Source organism: Euprymna scolopes, chromosome 19 (assembly GCF_053919585.1).
Source record: "Euprymna scolopes isolate OS-2025 chromosome 19, ASM5391958v1, whole genome shotgun sequence".
NCBI classification, from domain to species: domain Eukaryota; kingdom Metazoa; phylum Mollusca; class Cephalopoda; order Sepiida; family Sepiolidae; genus Euprymna; species Euprymna scolopes.
In genome coordinates, this window is record NC_136500.1 from 39592043 (window position 1) to 39612466 (window position 20424).

The following is a 20424-nucleotide window of genomic DNA, read 5'->3' on the forward strand; positions in this document are numbered from 1 at the left end:
TCATTTTTAGCTGAAAAGGTTCATGTCCCATACATTATTCAAGTCATTATTTAAAAGTGTTGTCCTTGTAACAATCTTCCTAACTAGAAGATCTTTATTCAAACTGAATCGAAAGACATTCTAGCATTTTAAAGGACATACTGAAAGGGAGAAAAATAGCTAGTCAGAACCAAATCTTACACATTCCTGACGATGTCTTGAAAGATGAAATGCAACAAAAGTGCGACATGCTTCAAATGGGCCATTTATTAATACCTTTGATCTATACACAAAAAAAAACAAAAAAACAAAACAGAAAAATTGAAAAAATAAAAAGATATAACTAAGCAAAAAGTCTGTTGTCTTTAACAATATTTGTTTAAATGTAAAAAGTAAAAATGCTACCTAAATAAACACTATATATACATGATATATGGTATGTTACTTAATCGTTATATATTCTATGTATTTACATAAAATTTTATGTAAATATTTTCAGTAGTTACTTCAACAGTGCTAAATACGCAAGTACAGCTAGGTAGGGAGTTTTAAAAATATATATGGCAATTAAGCTACACAGAATTTTCTGCGTTTCATCCTTGTTATATTCATGGCAAGTACTCATTTGAACTCCAATCTATGGTCCCCTCACCCTTGTCAAACTTTCACGAAAAACACGTCTATTTGTAACCACTATCAATAAACGGAGATTCCATAAACAAAGCTCCTCTCTTAGAACTGCGTGCCTGTGGAACTCTCTTCAGTTTCCAACTGACTACAATATGGTCGTCTTCAAGTCCAATGTAAACAAGTTCTTTTTCCACTACTAACGATTACTATGATATTGTCCTATGGACTCCTGAGCCTTGATGTGGCGGCTCCTTTGTAAAAAAAAAAAAAAAAAAAAAAAAAAAAAAAAAATTAAGAAAGAGATGTTATCCATCCCTTTAGCTATAAAGACTGTCTGGTGTAAATTGTTGTATGTCCACATTGTGGAACTGTGTTTATAATACCGACATGTTAAATATGTGTTGTATATGCATCAACTCAAGGACAATCGAGAATCTAGATGATCACCCAGACTAAAGACTCATATATATATATATATATATATATATACACACACACACTGTCTCACACTTATACACTTAACATTATAACATGAGTAAATGCATAAATATACACCTGCTATAGCAACCTCACTATATAGCATATGTTCCATAAAATATTTGGAGGAAAAACTTCTTTATGGAATGTTTGAAATTTTACGTTGTGACAGCCTTCTCTATACATATATCACACACGCTGCTTCAAGGAAAACTATATCATATGCTATGATTGCATAAATTCATTTGCGCATAACCAATTTATGTGTTTGGTTTTCAATAACAAAGTAATTAAACAATAGAAAAAAATGAAAATAAAAAATAACAATTTAAAAAAAAAAATGAAAAGAAAAACTGGAAAGATTTTGCAGTGAAACTTACTTCATATCCAATTGACAGAACAGACGATGTAACCAAGGCCCCTATAATGTTACCGACGGACGCACATGAACTCCACAACCCAAATATAAATCCACGACTGAGATAAAAAAAAAAAAAAAGATTTAAGAATTTATAAGACAATGAACAAATATTTCTTGATTATCAGCTATTTTTTTATTTAAAAATTTTTTTTTTATATAGGCATAACCACTTATCAAGAGACCACTCGAGGATAAGGGTTAAAACCCTATTTTGACACTTGTGTAACATGATCTCTTACATTTTAACATGACATTGTTTACAAAACAATTGCAAAGAAACAAAGGAAAGAAATTTGACTTGAGTTTTCATTTAAAAGAAAAGACATTTATTAATAATTGTCTCATTACCAAACCAGACACATATTTTCAAGCCAGCAACAATATGGTTGCATCCTTGCTGTTCCTGATGGAGTCAATTAAGTTTTCCAGTCCGCAGCGATTATGTTTATAGATTGCCCGACAAATTACTTAAAAGTTCATCTCAAAACGAACGTACTTAAAAGTTCTCTCATGCTAAAACCTTAGTGACATGCAATATAGTTTCCGCTCTGCTATATCTACAGCAGATGTGCTAACGGTTATATCTCATAGGATTAGTGAATCTCTCAAAAAAGGCTTCCTTTCTAGGGCAATTGCTCTTGACATATCATAGGCCTTCAATAAGGTATGGCATAAGGGCCTACTTCACAAGATTTCCAGCTATGGTATAACTGGAAATGTTTTCTCAATTATTAAATCATTTCTCTCTGATAGGCTCATAAGAGTAGAGATTGATGGGCAGAAATCAGAGGCCCACAGTATTAATGCTGGAGTCCCTCAGGGGTCCATTCTGGGCCCAACTCTCTTCCTGATCTACATCAAGGATCTCCCTAAACACATACTTAAATCATTCGTTGACATCTATGCTGATGACACAACCATCTATGGCAACACAGCAAAGGCTGTAAATGACAAAGTTCTCTGATTCTCTCTCCTCTAATCTTGAGCGCGTGGTACAGTGGGAAAAGAGGTGGCTGGTTACTTTTAATGCATCTAAAAACCAAGCTCCTATCTTTACATCATCAATGCTCTGATCCCCATCTGGCATCAATTGAAATGGATGGCTCTCGTCTTGGGGAGGCTTCATGTTTTGACAAGTTTCTGGGTTTGACCTTTACTCCTGATCTGAAATGGAACACATACATCAAGTCTGTTGCCAAGGTCGCTGGGAAAATATTAGGATCCTTCTACCACTTCAGAAGATATCTCACTACTGATGCAATTTTCTATCTGTATAAAAGCCAAGTAAGTCCAAGGATGGAGTACTGTTGCCACATCTGGGCAAGAGCTGCTAAAAACAGCCTATCCTGCCTTGACAGAGTACAAAATAGGCTTCGTGGCTTAGTGGGGGATGTACTTTTCTCTTCCCTGCAACCTCTCTCCCCCAGAAGAGACATTAAGAGCCTGTCTTTGTTTTATTGTTATTTCCATGGCAAGTGCTCGTCTGAGCTCCAATCTCTGGTCTCCCCCTCGCCAATCTTTCATGAAAAACACCAGTCTAGCTGAAACCACTGTCAGTAATTTTCCCTACTGTTTATCTGTGCCTAAATCAAAATTTAGATTCCATGAACAAAGCTTCTTTCTTAGAAGTGCACGCCTGTGGAATTCTCTTCCATTTGCCTGTTTCCCACCTGACTACAACTTGGATGTCTTCAAGTGCAACATAAACAAATTCATGATGAATCGCCCTATTAAGTAAGACACTTCATCAAATCTCCAATACCACCTATTACTATGATACTGTACACACAATCCTTATACTCGAGTAGCTTCCTGGCCTTGATAAGTGGTTGTTTACCTCCATGTAACCCCCCCCCCCAAAAAAAAACAAAACAAACCCGTGGTTAAAAATTCTTTATTGCATAGGTATGTCTTCAAAGTCGCTGTCTTTGCCACTGCATGCTTTCCCCTCCCCCTCTCTACTTTTCTTTTTTCTCTTCCTCCACTGTAATGTTCCTATTTACAATGCCTCCCCACGGGACAGAGTTAGACACCAGGGTCGTTTTTTAATGTGGAGAAAAGAAACAAAAATAAAAATTGTCTCAGTCGTGAAGGATTTCTCCTCCACTGATAGAGAACAAGAAATTGAAGTGCAGCATCTGAAGAACAGATGCTACACTTTGATCTTGTCCCGAATGTTACCTCACACTAAAGCTTGGTCTGGTCATTTGCATACATGAGATGCTGCTGCTTCTACATATGTGCATGTCAGTGGCTTTGTTGCACTTGTTCGCAGTAATAAAAATCGAAAAATTAAATTTCAAGTAAAACCTAATTAGTAATATACCTAATTGCCATGTTGAAATTCGTAACATATCCAAAGATTATTAAAAAGTGACAAAATAAAAAATCAATTATGAAAATAGTTTTAAAACTAAAAATGCATGCTTTACTTAAATAATAAATAGGGGACATAACTGTAGTTTGTCTTACTGCAACAGCCCACTTGAGAATAAATTCAATTTAATTAAATTTAGTGGTGCTTCGTTATTAGAGCGAAATTCAAACATTGAAATATTGAATTTCAAGTAAAATCAACAGTATTTATTTGTCATGTCACAGTAATGAACATATCCAAAAAAATACGGAAAATGATAAGGTAGAAAACTAATTATTAATGAAAATAGGTTTTGAAGACTACTAGCAACCATTGAGTTTTGTATAAAAAAAAAAGAAATCGGAGAGCTCGAATCGTAACAAGGGAGGTAAATATTTTCTGAAAACTGAAAATCTTAGGCCAATTTAACAAAACTTAGTTTTTGCTAATTGTCATCAAAAACTTTTCATTAATTTTCTACCTTATCATTTTTTGTAATTTTTGGATATTTTAATTACTGTGACATGACAATTAAGTAGATATGATTGGCTTTATTTTGATTTTCGAGCGTCACTAACAACAAAGAAGCATCATCAATTTAAACCGAGTTACTTCCCTTTTTCAAGTTACATTTCAAAAATAAAAATTATGGCAGATCAATGGATTGTGAAAGTACATGTTTTATGTAATAATTTAATGTTATTAATTGTGGCATGCCAAGCAAGTAGATAACATTGCTTTTAGTTAAAACTGACATGAAAATTAAGTAAATAACATTGATTTTTAGTTCCAATTCAATTTTTCGATCTTCAATTTTTGTTATTATTCTGAACAAGTAGCACTATTTCTTTCTTACACATTTCAGAAGACATTTTTACTATGTAATATGCACAAATTCGTTAATACAACAAGTCAAGCATGCGGGGGTCCCCCTTCACAAGTGAAAAATTTAATTTCACCATACTAATGTTTGTGCAAAATTTAAAAAAAAATTCAAGGTGTGGTTTTTGAGAAAAGTGCGAACAAATGAACTGAATAATTTTGGGGCAATTTTACGCCTCTAGGGAGGTAACCAGAGTTATTCCGGAAAAAACGTTCTGGCAAAAATTTACTTTCATCATGACTAATATTTGTGCAAAATTTCAAAACATCTTAAGGCGTGGTTGTTGAGAAAAGTGTGAACAAACAGACGGATGGGAGTGAATTACTAAATCCAATCCTTCCTTTGTCAAGGGACCAAAACGATGGGTTTCAATATATGTATAAAAAAAAAACTATTCCATTGTGTGTAACACTAGGGGAGGTAATTCATCTTTACAAAGTTTTTTTATTTTTGTAAAATTTTAACAATAGGGATTAGATATCAGTTAATTAATATACACCCAAATTTCAGTTTCTTTTTAATATATGTTGAAAGACTTTTAGGGAACATAATATATTGGCATAACATCGCATCTGAAAATTCTAATATTTCAGATTTGTATTAAATTATATCTCTATAGTCATGAGATATTACTTATGGTTTCCTGAATCTCAATTTATGAACCCACTAAGGTTAAGCCTTAAATTTAAGACATTTTCTAGAATCAAAATGATGTAATGGATTTTGATCAAAATAAGGATTCTAGACATAAGATTTTGTTTCACATCTGATGATGTTTGCATATACTTGAGTGCATACTGAACTAGAATACTCTGCTTAGGACAAAGAAAATTATCCTAGCAATTTTTTTTTTCAATTTTCTTATTTCATTCTAGCTGGAGAGGAGACATTCTACCAGACATTAACCACCCACTATCTTAAACATACCAATTGAGATTTTTTGTCAAGCTTCAAACTATCCTTTTTAATGCAATTGTTTGTATCTTGCATTTGGTTCACCAGATATATTCGCCAGGCAGTTTTTGTAATTCTTTTTTCATGAGTCTTATTGCTCCTATAATTACTGGAATGATGGAGATCTTCCTAAGATTCCAGTTTCTTTTCATACCAAACATAAGATCTTGGTATTTCGTTACCTTTTTCTTCTCAGCTGTATTTAACCCAGCATCATTGGACACAAACTTCTTTTATATCCCCTTGTGAAGTTTTATATCAAGATATGCAAAATCTTATGTCTAGAATCTTTATTTTCATTTTTGGTAGGGAGAAACCTGTTGATGAAGAGAGAGATAGACATACACAATAGTTGAAAGAGAGGAGGAATGAAAGAAAAACGTGAGCATTACCTTGATTTACCAAACCAATAACTCATGATGGCAATAACTGTTGGCCAGCCAACCGATTGACACAACCCATTCGCCATAATAAGTATGACATACACTGCTGCATTGTAATAGTGAAAATACTCTGTTAGAAAACCAAAGATATACACCTGAAAATAAATAAATAAAACTTAAAACAAGGCAAGAAATATGGGCTAAGAAATTGGCTTGATTTTTTCTTTAATTTGTATAAAAAAAAAAAGAAAAATCAAATAAATTGATCAAGTTTTTGTCTATATATACGAAATCATTTTTTTATGGTTTTTAGCTATTTTAATATAAAATTGTCACCACTACAAAGCAGAGTTCAAATCGTGTTGTATACTCATTTATAAAACATGGCAGATGAAATCACAATGTCTCACTTAGTCATAAAATTTGATTTTTTTGGTAAAAAAAAAACAAAAACAAAAAAACAAACAAACCGCAAAACAAAAACCTACTTGATCTATTTATATAATTTTTGGAATATGACATATTCGTTTCATGATGGGTATGTACACAAAAAAGCTTCGAAAAAGATTTGTGTTTTGTTTTAAAAATTTGCGTCTGTGTGTGCGTCCGTCTGATTGCGTATGCATTTGTGGCTCAAGATTCAAATAATGGGGGGGGGGGGAAGTTGTACAGATTGAAAAACAAGAAATCTGTATAATGTCAGTACCTAGGACAAAACAAAAATATCATATTCTAAAAATCACATAAATTGATCAAGTAGTTTTATTTTTAAATAAGAATATTTTTGTTTTGTAACGGGTATGCATGTTATACAGATTTTCTTTTTTTATTGGAGAAATTCTAAAAAAAAAAAAAAAAAAAGAGTAATACTTACCACTATGCCACTGCAGATCATTCCAATTGATAAAACTTTCTTTGGGGAAAATCTTAAAAAAAAAAAAAAAAAAAGTTTTAAATATTAAATTAATACTCAATTTAGCTTAGTTTTTTTCTTAAGGTTAGGAAGGAACAATGAAGTGAAAATAATTTGTTTTTAATCCCAAAATTGTCACCACCCCCAGAAGAGTTTGTCTATCAGAATGCTAATTTACACAAAAGTAAACAAATTTGTAATTATCAATAAATTACAGAAAAAAAAAAACAAGATGCTAGTCCCAACCATCCCTTAGCAAAAAAAAAAAAAAAAAAAAAAAAAAATTTTTTACATATGTATCGGTGACATTAAGAAAATATACATAAAAAAGTAAATAGTTTTTTTATTAAAATCATTTTAAGTGAATTTTAATTTTTCCAATATCCCCTCCTCATGTTAAGAATGGCTTTCTACAATATCGCAAAAGTTTGAATTATTCTGAATTATCTCTCGTCTTGCAAAATGGTGTTGAGAGATATGAGAGATTAGCCATAAAATTTTATTTAAAAAAATTTTTTTTTAAAAACTAATTGTGATTTACATGATTATTCTTTATTTTATTTTTTTTCATGGGGTGGGGTGGAGTTATGAACTTGCACCGAAAAAAAAAAAAAAAAAAAAAAATGTATGGAGATGAGTAGTTAATTGGATAATGATACCCACCAATGACTTAGGTGGGTCAAGTCAATTCCACAGTACCAGTAATGTAACATTGCCATCACATGCAAACAAGAGGGAAAAATAAAAATCCACATTGGCATTTCTATTTTTTAACAAGAGCATTTATTACTGGTACTTTCGGCAACACTTAAAGTCTCTTGCTAACACAGGTTCATTTTACCTTGTAGCAGTTCTCCTTTTTCTGACTGCAGACATTTCTTGCCTTTGCTTTACACGTTCATTCTCTTCAACCAAACTTTGTTTCTCTGTGAGCACGTTGCATTTTTTTTTTTTACCTTTTTGCGAACACTTCCCGATTTGCATATACATGTTTTTTGGCTAACGCTGCTGCTAATCTTGCAAACCAGCAATTCCTCGCTGATGCCGACTTCTTCCCACATGGCCATATCTATTATGTTACAGCAGTACCAGTCCCACTTAAGGATGTTGGCAACTTTTTATATGGTTCATTCTGGGAGAATCGCAATGACATGAGACCAAGCCAGTCAACAAAGGTGTACCATGCCAACTCATATGAATTTACTTGTAAAAAAAAAAAACAAAACAAAAAAAAACAAAAAACAAACACAAACACAAAAAAAAAAAAACACCTAACACATTCATTCTTTTCAAAATCTTCCTAATTCAACAAAATGGAATTATTCTGTTCTTTTTAAATTAGTAAAACAAAAGACTATTTACAGAATTTTATGATCTGAACAATTTTTCGTAATTACAATAAGGAAAGATGAAAAAGATATTATTTACCTGTCTCCAATATAACCAAAATAAATTAACCCCTGTTTGAAAGAAAAAAAAAAAAAAAAGCGTTACATTGAAATATGATAAAAACAATACATTACTTCCATTGGACTTTTAAAATAGATTACTGCCCTTTGTCAATTGTGTCAGTAAATTACCTCCCTTATATTCTAAAAGGAGCCCAATCTGACATTCTTTTTGATCAACAATTTTGGCAGGAATTTTTTGAATTAGCTTCCGCTTGAATTAGGCGCATCCAGGGAACCGTCTAGTCCAGGACTTCAAGGAATTTTTTTTTCAGAAGTTAGATTTTTTAATTAAGGCACAAAGACACTTCTGACATCAATGGTTTCAATACATATACTAACATTTATCATTGAGATGAGAATTGATAATTTGTATTATTCAGGCAACGGCCCTCATCTTGGATGCTATTTGCACAACATTTTGGTCGATGTAACCTCTGCAAGCACCTGCGGTGCAACGGATATAAGTGCTGAATAATAATGAGTTTTCTGAAGGCTGAAGTTTCAATCCTTGATGCAGGTGACATTAAGAGTACTGTAGTGGGGGTCAGAAATTTAAGTTAAGTTTCCTCGCCCCAAACAAAAAAAAAAAAACAACAAAAAAAAAAGGAATGAGAATGAAATGACACCTCCTGATTTAATGCACCGCATTTATTTTTTAAACAACAACAATAAGGTGATTACACAAAGGTAAATAAATGAACAGAAAAGGTTGTTTTTTTGTGAACGATGACCGAGGTAATTAAATGTTTTTTATGTAAAGAAGAAAACTGTTCTTTTTCTCGCTTACTTAGTGGAGAGATATACAAGAGTAAAAAGAGTCAATCCGGGTAACAAGTCCACCTTCACGTGGAGGAATTAATGGTTGGGCGTACGCGTGTTTAACATCCAAACGTGGACGGGTCGACATTGATGTTTACGCCATGCTCAAAAGGTCGACAGACTCGTTTGAACGCAAAATGCTCTTTTTATAGATCCAGATCGGCTCCAGAGAACATTAGCTTCTGTTGATATCTTCGCTTTTCGAAATTCGTAAAAGAGATTTAAATTCTTAATTTTTCATTGGCTGGTTGTGTCACATGATGGTGCTTCCAATTACGTCCGCCAAAAATGTTATCTTTACTTTTGTTATTTTGAGCAAAGTGTGTGGGCGTATTTGAATTTGTGCTGTTGCTGAAATTGTTTTTTTTTTTTCAAAATGCGCAGGGAAAAATGGTAATGAATAATGGCTTGTTATTTGCGCGTGAATAACCATGTGTGTGACCATACAGTACAAATTCTGAATTATTTGAGACAGTTAAAGCTGATGGAATGAGAGCCAGCTACCCCATGGATTAACTAAAGAGTTCTGTTTGAAATTCTGTACAAAGTCACAAGTTCGACCAAGATGTCAGAGGTTACATAGGCTGCAGCATGAGAATAACATCAAAATGTAACAAATTATATATATATATATATATATATATATGTGTGTGTGTGTGCGTGTGTGTGTGAATATTAAATGTTAATATTTAAGTGATAAAAAAAAAAAAAACAATTTATTTCATTAACTATCTGAAAATCAAACTCCCATATTAACATTATATCTTTCTCTCTCTCTATATATATATTAACAATAGATTACTTCCATTAGGCTTTTTAAAATAGATTATCTCCCTTTGTCAATTGTGTCAGTGAATTATCTCCCTTATAGTCTAAAAGGGGGGCCCAATATGATTGACTAAGCTTATTGTTTTTGATCAACCTTGAAGCACTTCATTTTGGCGGGATGACGGCAAAAAAAAAAAAAACAAAAAAAAAACTTTTTTCCTCTTTTTTGAATTAGCTTCCATGTGAATTAGACGCATTCAGGGAACCGAATATATATATATATATATATATATATATATATATATACACCTTAATACTTTTTTTTAATCGAAATTTTAATATATTAAAATTCAAATAATGTTCATATACCAATAAAATTGAAGTAAAAATTAATTGACTCAATTAAGCTTCATGATTATCAGTTTTCATAATTGAGCATGCATATAATATTTTCGCAAAAAAAATCAAGACAAAAAAAATCTAAGAGTGATGTGGAGGTAGGTCAACTGCTTGATCTCTTTAAATAGAGATTATAATTATATAATATTATATATGGATTATATAAAGATTGGCTTTGACTAAAGCTTTTAAATGATCATCGTCAACATCCGATGGCTGATCACTACGCTCATCCTTTTCAAGACTCTCGTTACCACCATAAAATTTCTTAAATCACCATTGTTCTATGTATTCAGTAGTGAGTCTTGGGCCAAATACTTCTTTAATATCGCAAACTGTTTCATCAGCTTTTTAGCCTAGCTTGAACTGAAATAAGAAAATTGTGTAAATTTGCTTTCTATCTTGTATCCAATGTTCTTTATAGAAAATTGTTTTCAAACGATTGTAATTTAAACGATTAGATAGAGCAAAAAAAACGCTCTTTAAAATGATATATAAAGTTAAAGGTATTATAATGAAAACTTATAAGAAAATACATCATTTGAATTCAAAATTATAAATTCCACAGAAACTTCTAATATAAATGTCAAGTCTTAATGCATGTAGAAAGATTGAAATTCAGAAAGCGAAGAAAGTTTAAATGACGATCGTTATGCTACGGCCAATATCAAAGGTAAACAATGCTGGACCAACTTGAGAAGAGGTCATAGAATTGAAGAAAAAAAAAAAATGGGTGAAGAGGACTTACAAGAGAATATGTCACCATAAATCCAGTATCCATGTATCCCAGAAAAGGATCCGCTGTCTTTTGGCTTGAGAAAAGGCCACGACAATTCCAGGTCTGGAAAAAGAAAAAGAAATTTAAATAAATCCATTATTATGAAAGGATGAAACAATAAAATATTTAGATAATTCTGACTACTGTTCTCATCTTGATTGGTATTTTCAGATTTCTGATGATGAAAATTCCAACCATCTTCACGTATACCTTGTCAAACTCTGAAGATTGTATAAAATTTTTAATAGAACCCTTTATGTAACCCAAAAGGAGATAGTTCTCATTTCCTCAGCCATGAGTGATGAATTGAAACAAAAGCATTAAGAACATTGCCAAAGCTGTTGCAAAGGTGGGCTTCCTCTATCATGCTAGAAAATTACTCACACCAGAGAGCATCCTATATTTTTACAAAGTCACAATTCATCCACGAATAGAGTATTTTTGCCACATCTGGGATGATACAGACCACTAGTCTCTCACTCTTAGACAGGGTTAAAAAAAAGAAAAAAAAAGAAAAAAAAAGAAAAAAAAAAAAAAGAAAAAAAAAAAAAAGAAAAAAAAAAAAAAAAAAGAAAAAAAAAAGAAAAGAAAAAAAAGAAAAAAAAAAGAAAAAAAAAAAAAAAAAAAAAAAGAAAAAAAAAAAAAGAAAAAAAAAGAAAAAAAAAGAAAAAAAAAGAAAAAAGAAAAAAAAGAAAAAAAAAAGAAAAAAAAAAAGGCTAATAATCAAGCTCCAATCTGTCACATTGCCACAATGTTGTATCTTTGTGCGAGTTTTACAAGTACTTTAATGGAATGTATTTCAATAAACTCATAAGTACTTGTGCCTCCTTAATGTACATATCCCTGACTAACCTATCAAGCAGCAAAATCCCACCCCTTTACTTTTGAAGTCCCTAGATGCTGGAAAGCCTTATACTCTTATAGTTTCTTCCTTTGAATTGCTAGACTTTGAAATTTCCTCCCTGTCTTCTGCTTCCCTGACTGTACTAACATGCAGAAGTTTAAATGTAATGTGAACAAGCATTTTGCTGCTCAGCTCCCCACAGTCTCTGTTAGACACAATCCTAAATACTAGACTCTTACAATCCAAATAGCAATACGTCTTGTCTGTGGTGAAAAAATAGAAATGTTAATTCTTAATTATATCCTTAACATCACTTGTACTAAGGATGGAACCTTCCTTTTTAGTTATGGAAGACCCTAATAACCTATAATTAGGTACATTTTTCCAGCTCTCCTGAATACAAGCCCAGTTCAATAATATAAAACCAGTAGTAAACAGATGTAGGAATCAGCTAGTTACAAAAATTTAACCCTTCTAATTTTTTTTATTGGTTTCTCCCGAATAACGAATTAGAATATTTAACGATTGCAAGTGTATCTTAGTTGGTTTTGTTTTACAGTATATCAACAATTATTTTATATTATTTTGTATTTTTCATATTTATTCATGGTGTTTGATTTGGTTGTTTTATGGTACATCAACGCTTTTCAATTTTTTAATGCTGAATCCAGTGGTATCTTCAAATATATATTCATATAGTTTAGTTTGTTTTGTAGAAGAAAATGCATTTTAACATTTGCTTTTAACTTTGCAGAACATAATTGAGATTTACAAAAGGAATAAACAAACAAACAGAAAAAAAAACCAAACAATAATATCAATGTTTGGTGCATTTTTGTTCAGGAAGCCAGTATCTTTATACTGGCCAGATCTGGTAGCACCAGATTCCCTAACAGATATTACCACTCTGGATCAAAGTGAGCCTGGGAACAATAGTAACTAAGGGGCAACTCCATATTCCTCACAACTCCCAAATGGGGCTTCACCATTGGATGTTTTTTAAGGTCATACCCAGGACCATGTATCTTGGACAGTTGCTGAGGTTTTGTCAGACACAAACAAAAAATACAACCTTTTATAAAATATAGAAAGATATCGAGAATATATATATATATATATATATATATATATATATATATATATAGTGTGTGTGTGTGTGTGGATACCATATTGTGTTAAATTATTGGGGAAAAAAATTTATGAAGAATGATTAAACGGTTACTTCGGCCATTTTATAGACGAAATAATGATTTGGAGAAGCACGATTTAAGGTCCATGTAAGAGCATAACTTTGAAACTGATCATAAATTACAAATAAGCAAAGACTCAAATCATTCTTACCTGGTTTGGTAAAAGCCATACGGAGGAATTCTCAAAGCATCCCATGTTTGTCCATTCTGCGGAAATTGAGGACTTAACATTACTGAGGGTTTTACGGGTTGCATGGAAGAAGGCATAACTGGAAAAGAAAAGATATATAACTATGTTGAGCAAAGTTAAAAAAACTAGTTAGTCGGCACTTTCATCTTCAATCATCATATTTAAAAATAAATATTGGTCCGTATTTTATTACGGCTATCCGTAATAAAATTTGTAAATAAAACCAAAAAAACAAAACAAAAACTAGTTCTGCAGTGCACTCACACATTTTTATATATGTGTCTGAGTTTGCACAAGATAATCTAAAGTGATGAGTGGATCATTATAAACTTCGGATGTAGGCAACACTGTCACATAATATTTCCTTCTATAAACTTTACCATTTACTCAAATAGCTTAAAATAAGTTAGCTATGAAACATTTAACAGAAATTTTTTTTCTCTACATCAAATTTTGAGTTATATTTAATATATTTTTAAAAGGACCAGTGCTTTAATAATATAAGCAAGATCCTGAACAGACGCTCATCCTCTACCCCAACTATCATCAACAGAGTCGAGGTGATTTCGTCACCATCTGAAAAAAGCTAAACTCTTTGCCAAGAACTTTGCATCAACTCAACCCTATATGATCAGGGTCACCTAACTCACAAATTTCCCTCCAAGATCGAAAAACTCACTCATCAAAAACCTTGATGCCAATTGATCCACTCATAGTATCTAAAATGCTTCAATCAGAACTAGCACCTATTCTTGCGAAGCTATCCAATTGATGCCTAAAGGAGAAATGTTTCCCAACACATAGAAAAATCTCATTAGTCTACCCAGTATTTAAAAAATGCTGGAGACCAATCTTCTCCAGGTTAATTAGTCTTCTGTGTGTCATGAGTAAGTTGCTTGAATCTGTGTTAAATACAGAAATTGTCAATCACCTCTACAAAAACAACCTCTTCCGTGACAAGCAATATGGTTTCCGTCCTGTGAGATGTACAGCTGACATACCGACTAATTTCACATGGGATCAGTGAATCTATTGACAAGGGTTTTCATTCTAGGGCAATAGCTCTTGACATATCAAAGGCATTTGATAGAGGTTTGGCATAAAGATTTCCAGCTATGAAATATCTAAAAACGTCTTCTCAATCATCAAATCTTTTCTCTCAGATAGTTTTATACAAGTAGTTGTTAATTGGTGGAACTTTGAAGTTACAGAATATCAATGCTGGCATGCCTCAATGTTATTAGTCGCGTGCAAGCAACTCTATAAGTCGGTCCGTCTGTCCGTAACACTTTTGTGCTTGGCCTTTTTGATTAAGATCAAAGGTCTGTTGTTAATAGATGCTGTTCTTAGCTTTTTAAGCTTTTCTTGGCCTTTTGGCCAAGATCAAAGTGTATTTTCAAAATTTTAAAAGCAATAAAATATATAAACAAGATCAAAGTGTAGTATCTGTTTTTACTACATGCTGTACTTATGTCTGTAACTTTCTGATATAAAGTGGGGGATCACTTTTCTGTATTAATTTAATGTAAAATGATCATCCACTTTACAACCAGTCAGTCTCAAAGCCATTAAAGTCATTCTCCAGATCATTCAAGTTGTTTTTGAAGGATTCCAGTTATTTTTTAAGCATTTAAGTCATTCGTAAGGTCATTTAATTCATCCTTAAGTTCATTAAAGTCATTCTAAGTCATTTACTTTTTATTTATCTAAGTCATTTCAGCCCATTTTATGGTCATTTTAGTTTATCTTTAAGAATGTTATGTCAATCCTAAATTCACGCACTCATTCATTACATGAGAGCACGCGACTAATGGCTATCAGCCTTGTTAACTATTATACACACTTGTTATGAATAAATTAAATCTATCTTTAGCCACAAGTTTTCAACAGACTATATAACCATGCACTAATAAGTTTTCAACAGACTATATAACCATGTACTAATAAACATAGCGACAACTCATATGCAGTCCCAGTCCCACATTGAGGCAAAACAACATTTCCTTTATCTAGACATTTTGAAATGCTGTTAACTCGTCACTTTTGGTTGTTTCAACAAGTAAATAAGATCAATTTATGTTATTTATAGATTTTGTCATTCTTAGATATTGCATTTTTCATTACAAAACCACTCGGAGAAATGTCTATTTCAGTCATCATGGCAGTCATCTGGGAGAAGGAAAACTGATAACACAGCAGCAAGTGTTGCTTTCAATAATATGAACGCTCATATTTTGTAAGCTGAATTACAGTTAGAGTGGGATTTAAGCAAAATAAATTGTTTTGACAAGAAATAATGTTGGCAAAAATCAATCAAAAAATATTTTGCTTTATGTATTCATGTGTGCTCAAGGCAATTTACTGGACCAAAAATAGCGCTGTGCTCTATAATGCGCATTCAAACATTTTGAATCAGAGTCGTAAGAATATTACTGGAACAGAATAGAGTAAGTCATACCTAATTTAATATTTTGAAAATGCTCATGCATTGGGTTATGTACTTACTTTCTTTCCTCAAATACAATATGGCTGAATGGAAATTACAGTCGTCAACACTGTTTATGGTACATTAAATTTGCTTAAAATTTCTTTTACAAATTTAATTTTTTTAACACTTTGCTTATTTAAAAAAAAAAATTTTTTTTGCTAAGCTGCGATATATTTACGTTGAAAAAAATATGAGTATTTCCATAATTATCACTTCTCAGCTAAGTAGCCATCTTTGTTTACATTACTGACTAAACAAAGATGGCTAATTTGCTTTGGATCAATATTTATAGAACTTAAATTGCTTATAATTCTATTAATTAATTTTTAACACAAACAAAATACACTGCTTTCGATTAATTTTTCAACAATATTTATATTAGATGATTTTAATTCCTACCACCAATCATAATCGAGGATTCATCTCATATGACCTAAATTTACCGATGAATGGCAACCATTTAAAACAGAAGAAAATTTGCTTGCTTTGAATATTTAAAAAATTAAAAATATTTTATGTTTGCTTTGAACATTAGCAGATTTTACAATTTCTTTTCTTTTTTTTTACTTTGAAAAATAGAATTAACGGTTTATGATACTATACTTTATTTTGTCTCTTTGGCAAATATCCAGGGAAGACATGAAAAAAACATTGGTTTCCATTTCTTAAATATCCAAAGTAGATGATCTTTTAAAAACTTTCATATACTTGTCATCGATTGGTTTCTTTGAGTCCCATGTGACATCTTAATTGTGATTGGTGCCGGGCAGTGACAGGTATAAAGTGTACTCCTACGAAGCAAGATGGCTAACAAGTAATTACTTATGGCCAATATAAACACAACTTCACATGCTTATATTTTCTATTAAATATGAAATTGTTTTTAAAGCAAATGCGTCATGCAATGAGTAGGTAATCATTAAAGAAAAATAAATTGTTTGGGACTAATTTCTCAATTATATTTTTTGAAAGATCTTTGGTGTTTATTTAGAATTACACCTAGTTAACAAAACAAAAAGTCTATCATTTGAACTTAAAATGATACATTTTTTATTTAATCCAAAGTTCACCAATAATTATTTTCAAATCGTTATATTGGTCAAAGTCAAAAATAATAAGTTCTGAAATACGAAATAAACTGGTTTCACAGACTAGTTGCAAAAAACATAAAATTTGTGTTTATTAATTGTGATATTTTTTTTATGACATCACGGTTGTCTATTGTTCAGATACTTTTTGGTGTTATAATTACACTGGGCAACAATTTTTTTACTTTTTGAATGTTGTCTAGATTTCTACAACAGATTTTGGATATTTTTTGCTGAATCAGAAAATAGCATCAGTTTCTCTCCATCCGGTCAGGTTTTTGTGCTCAGTTGATTTAGAAAAAAAAAATTAAATCTTGTGACAAAATCAATAACAGTTTTGTGGAATTATCAGTTAATTTTTGTCAACACATTATCTTAAACTATGTTTTTAAGAGAAAAAAAAAATGTTTTGCTAACAACATATATTGATTACCTGATAGAAACATCGATTACTTTAAATCAAATGGTCAGCATTGATAAAAGGTAAGTACATGTAAATTGCATGTTGCTTCACCATTGTTCAAGCTTCAGGGCTTGAACTTTGAACTCCTGGAATGCTCAGTGGCAGGGAGGTCTCTCCTCAGATTCCAGCAATAGTCAGTCATCATGACTGCACCCCAGCGACCCTGATATCTGATCTCCAGCTCTTTCAGGTCATGATGGAATCTCTTTCTCTGCTAGTCACTCATCAAATCCAGGTTCTTTGGAAACTGGTCCATATGTGAAAATAGTGCACCTTGACACTCATATTGCAGCCCATCTTTCTGAAAGCGGTCAGCATGTTGTTGACAAGTTCTGCATAGTCATTTCTTTGCAAGGCACCAATGTTTCCCGAACAGGCCAGTCATTCTTTGTGTATGCTGAGCACCAATTTTTGAAGATTTTGAGGTTTTATGATTTCAAACTGATCCCTTTTCAATATAATCAGCCAGCACTATTGAACCGGAATACTTCTTGTCATTACAAGAATCATTTCCAATCAAAACATGGCATTTTACAGCCATTAACTTCTAAAATGCTCCACATGCATATAAAAACTTAACCTGATTGAGCAAAACCAATGTGAATTTTGGATTTAGTGCATCAGATTCGTCCTAAATCAACTTAAAAAAATGCAGACAACAAATCTGTTATTGACCAGTGTTATCATTACAATATGTTAATTAAACCCAAAAAGAAAAATCTTGTAATTAAAATCAAATATATTTATAGTGTTTTAGGTAATTATCTAGTTTAGGACCCAATCATCGGCAACTTCGGGTGCACTGAGTTTCAACTTAAATAAACACTTAAAAATAAGTTAGGTAGAAGAGTAACTTATGGTGGCTATACTAATAAATGCCTGAAAAATTAGGCCATGCTGTTAATATCAATGTTCATTCAAAGGGTTAATTTTCTGCTGCGACACCATCGACTGACTACTATGTGACCTAACTTTTTTGAAACTGAAAATGAGACTTGAATTTCAGACCACTCTGCGCTATTTGCATGCACACACAAAAAAATTGTCTGGGCAAAACCTTTGTAAATGTCGGGTGACGAAACTTGAAGATAACCATAAATATTTATATAAAAATAACCAGAAAAGGGTAAGTTTCAAGCCAAACTAAAAAAAAAGGCCAAACTGCTTTTGATAAAAGGCTAAATTTTCAAAATTTACCTTACAAAATGTTGAGTGGTTCTAAAATGAGTGATTGACTTACTAGAATGTTGTATTAGAAACTAAGACTCCCCCCACAAAGATTTATATATGGAGTTGTTTTGGCAGTTTATTATCTGGCAAATTAGTGTACATTAGCTCCAACGTGCGCCACAGATTTAACTCCCCTATATGTAATTGTAATTTAATATTATCATTAGTGGTGGGACGATTAATCGGAATCGGAATCATTAATCGTAAGAATCGTGTATTTTGGGAGGTATCGGAATCGGAATCGCATGGTTAAAAAGTACCTTAATTTTCCAATTCCTTCATTACGATTCTTTTAGTCTGATGTTGAAAAAAAGAAAAAAAATTTCCTGATATTTCTAACCGCAAGAGAGAAATGTAGCATGTTATAAAAAGAAACCAAAGAAATTCATTATTAACAGGGCAATGCTTAGTGCCCCTCCCTTACAAGGTTCATTCATTCAGATCTATTGTAATCAAAACTACAAAAGAGTTAACTTGAAAAGAAGTATGCAGGGCTCTACATTGCGAGTAAAAAAAAAAACAAAAAAAAATCGCTTATCTTTTTGGCGACTGTTTTTTTTACTGACAAATCTTCTAATAGTGAATGAAAATGCTTTTTCAACTTATATTTTCTTAAAATAAAACGAGCAAAGTCAAATTATTTAAACAGTAAAAGGTTTAATAGCACAATATACTTTTTTTCTTTTTTAAAAGAAGGCTTTTGAAAGAAATATCTCTAAAATGACATTGATCACGTATTATTGCGCAAAATTTTGACAGTTGTCGGCTTCTTTTGAAGTTTCAAAAAGAATATCATTGGAATAACATTAGAACTACACATACTAAGTGGTGGTTTGCGGTTAAAGTCTTCAGAAAATGAAAAAACAAAAACAATTATTTTGCTATCTCTTAAATACAGCTTTATATTTAATTTAAGCTACTACTGGGCAAATCAATTTTCAAATATTTTTTTTTTTAAATTTACATTCTATTAAAATATTCAGCTCATGAAGCAATTAGATATATTTTTTGGAACTTCAATAAAATATTGCTTTTAATTTAGATTAGATAACATTTTTGGTATTATTTTACTTTGGGGCTCGTCTCACGTTCGTATAGAAAAATATATTTTTTAAAGTAGATTTAAGTGTGCTGGAAACACCACCCCATTCTTGAGTAACTCTTTATAAAATACCTATTTCGAATTTTCTTTTTATCCCGAAAAAATAAAAAAAAACTTATTCTAAAAAAGACATGGGGCCTATGTTTTTTGTACCCCCCCCCCAAAAAAAAACACCATGAACTTTATAAACAAACAAAAACACGTGTTAGATGCTTCCTTCCATATTTTAAAAACTATTTGCCGGCCCCAATTTTGAATGCAATATTTGTTTATAACACACCCGAAATTATATGAAAATTAAGATTTTAAAGGCAAGTCCTGTGATAGTGTATTATCGACATTTACAAAAAAAACAAAAAAAAAAAAAACAATTGCCTTTCCAAAATTATCCGCAATTTTTAAAAATTAATTTCCATCTAATTTTAAATTGTCAGCGAAAGATTACTACGCTTATGTCACTTTCATACGAGTGTGGGTGCACCACATGAATAGCCTTAGTGTGTACCTTAACGAAAGCTGTAAAATGGCCGAAAATAGTCTGAGGGTTCAGGGGCTCATACCCACTAGCGTAGCTAGGGGGGGGGGCGGTCAGCCGAGTGTGACAGCCATAGAGGGGTG

The 20424-nt window shown here is 31.9% G+C and overlaps 1 protein-coding gene across 4 annotated transcripts in view; it reads right to left on the reverse strand.

The window, feature by feature from the left end:
• Positions 1 to 20424, reverse strand: part of LOC145303542 (sugar phosphate exchanger 3-like) — a 71352-nt gene that overhangs the window by 40604 nt on the left and 10324 nt on the right. For all 4 annotated transcript variants that reach the window (XM_080145011.1, XM_080145013.1, XM_080145012.1 and 1 more), the window contains exons 2-7: positions 13397 to 13514; positions 11182 to 11274; positions 8425 to 8456; positions 6958 to 7009; positions 6093 to 6238; positions 1467 to 1563 (exon numbers count right to left, since the gene is read on the reverse strand). In XM_080145011.1, coding sequence (XP_080001137.1) covers positions 1467 to 1563; positions 6093 to 6238; positions 6958 to 7009; positions 8425 to 8456; positions 11182 to 11274; positions 13397 to 13514 — 538 coding nt within the window. The remainder of the gene's footprint in view (positions 1 to 1466; positions 1564 to 6092; positions 6239 to 6957; positions 7010 to 8424; positions 8457 to 11181; positions 11275 to 13396; positions 13515 to 20424) is intronic.